The 1,537-nt window shown below is 63.5% G+C and overlaps 1 protein-coding gene across 1 annotated transcript in view; it reads right to left on the minus strand.

Moving 5' to 3' along the window:
- The window catches only part of LAD1 (ladinin 1), a 21,562-nt gene that overhangs the window by 12,401 nt on the left and 7,624 nt on the right, over nt 1–1,537 (minus strand). Inside the window, exon 7 of the mRNA XM_010831107.1 lies at nt 953–1,025. Within this exon, the coding sequence (XP_010829409.1) occupies nt 953–1,025 (73 nt within the window). The remainder of the gene's footprint in view (nt 1–952; nt 1,026–1,537) is intronic.

Raw genomic sequence — 1,537 nt, forward strand, 5'->3', positions numbered from 1 at the left:
AGTGGAGGAGTGGGTGCCTGCCAGCCCACGTTCTCCAGGGACAGCTGCCCTGACCCGGGGCCCCCACTCACCTTGGTACCCAGCGGGGCCTCTGGCTTCTTCCTCCACTGGGGCTTCCTGCTAGCTGCCAATTCCCTCTGTGTCTCCTGGTTCTGGGTATGAGGAGAGAGACCAGGCCTAGGCTGCTGCAGAGCCCCTGACCCACCCCTTCCTGGGGGAGGACCCCAGGCCCTCCTCCTTCTGCTCTCTGACCCTCAGGCTTCCACACGGCCATCCTGCGTGCAGAGCATCTCCACTGCACTCAGGGCTGTCCCTACCCTGATGGGTCATCCCACTATGAGAGGCCTGCAGGGAGACTGGGGCCAGAGGGGTACACACGGTACCTGTGGGCCCTGCTGTGCTGACTCCTGGATCCTGCTGATCCACCTGAGCCGCGACTTCACCAACCCTGAGAGCTCCAAGTTCTCCTGAGAAGAGAGCTCCCACCTTGGGGCTGGGCTGGCATCTCCAGAGGGCCCCCCTCACCACATCTACATGGCCAGGCCACGGGACCCTTCCCCAGAGCTGTGTGCACAGCTGAGCTGGGGGCTCAGCGACAGGTATGGCTGGGCCCTTGAGTCCGCCAGATGGACGCAGGAAAGCACGGAGCTGTCCTGCAGTGCCCAGGCTCCAGCTTTGCAGACCCCAGCCTCAGCGGCCTGCAGACGCCTGGCGGACCAGAGCCACTCACCTTGCACCTGGAGGCTGGGCCCTCTCGGCTCTGGCCCACCAGCTCGTTCTCGAAGAGGTGGCGCATGCTGGTGACATCCACAGGAGCCTCGAGGAAGTCAGTGCAGGATGGGTTTGCACACTTGACAGACTCTGATCTCTGGGAGCAGAGAGCACAGGCCGCTGACCCTGGAGGGTGAGTCCCCAGGCACGTCTAGCACACTCCAGTGACCGGCCCGCTCACCTGTATGGCCGAGAGGTATTGCTCCAGCTTCTGGCCTAATTTGACCGAGCTGGCTGGGAGCCTCATGCTGGTGCTGCAGGGCAGGAAGACAGGGCGAGACAAAATAGGTGAGGTCCTACTGTGCCTGCCCCTGTGTCCCACCTCACTCTGGCAAAGAGAATGTGGCCTCTGTATACAGATGGTGGGGGCTCCCTGTCTTCCTGAGACACGGTCCATTTGGCAGAACCCCCAAGGCCAGGATCAGCTGCTGTCCCTGCCCTGTGGAGTCAGTCCCGCCCAGACACTGCTCCCCTCCCTCCACCTTCCACCCCCGGCCCCCAGGCTCCCTATTCCAGATAAACCCCATCCTGACCTCAGGCACAGGCGGCATAAAAGGCTCATGACCTGGGTCTGATGCCCTCCTGAACCTGGCGACCCCACCCTGGTCCCCATGCTGCTGCGCTTGCTGGTTGGCCTCCATGTGGACTCCGCTCCAAGCCCCTCCGTTCGCCGACCCTCTGTCCAGAGCTGCCTGCAGAGCTCTCCCCACCTCACGTCCCCTGATGCCCTCTGCCCCCTGCCATCGCCCTGCTGTCTCACAGACTC

Source organism: Bison bison, unplaced genomic scaffold (genome assembly GCF_000754665.1).
Source record: "Bison bison bison isolate TAMUID 2011002044 unplaced genomic scaffold, Bison_UMD1.0 scf7180017864524, whole genome shotgun sequence".
NCBI lineage: Eukaryota > Metazoa > Chordata > Mammalia > Artiodactyla > Bovidae > Bison > Bison bison.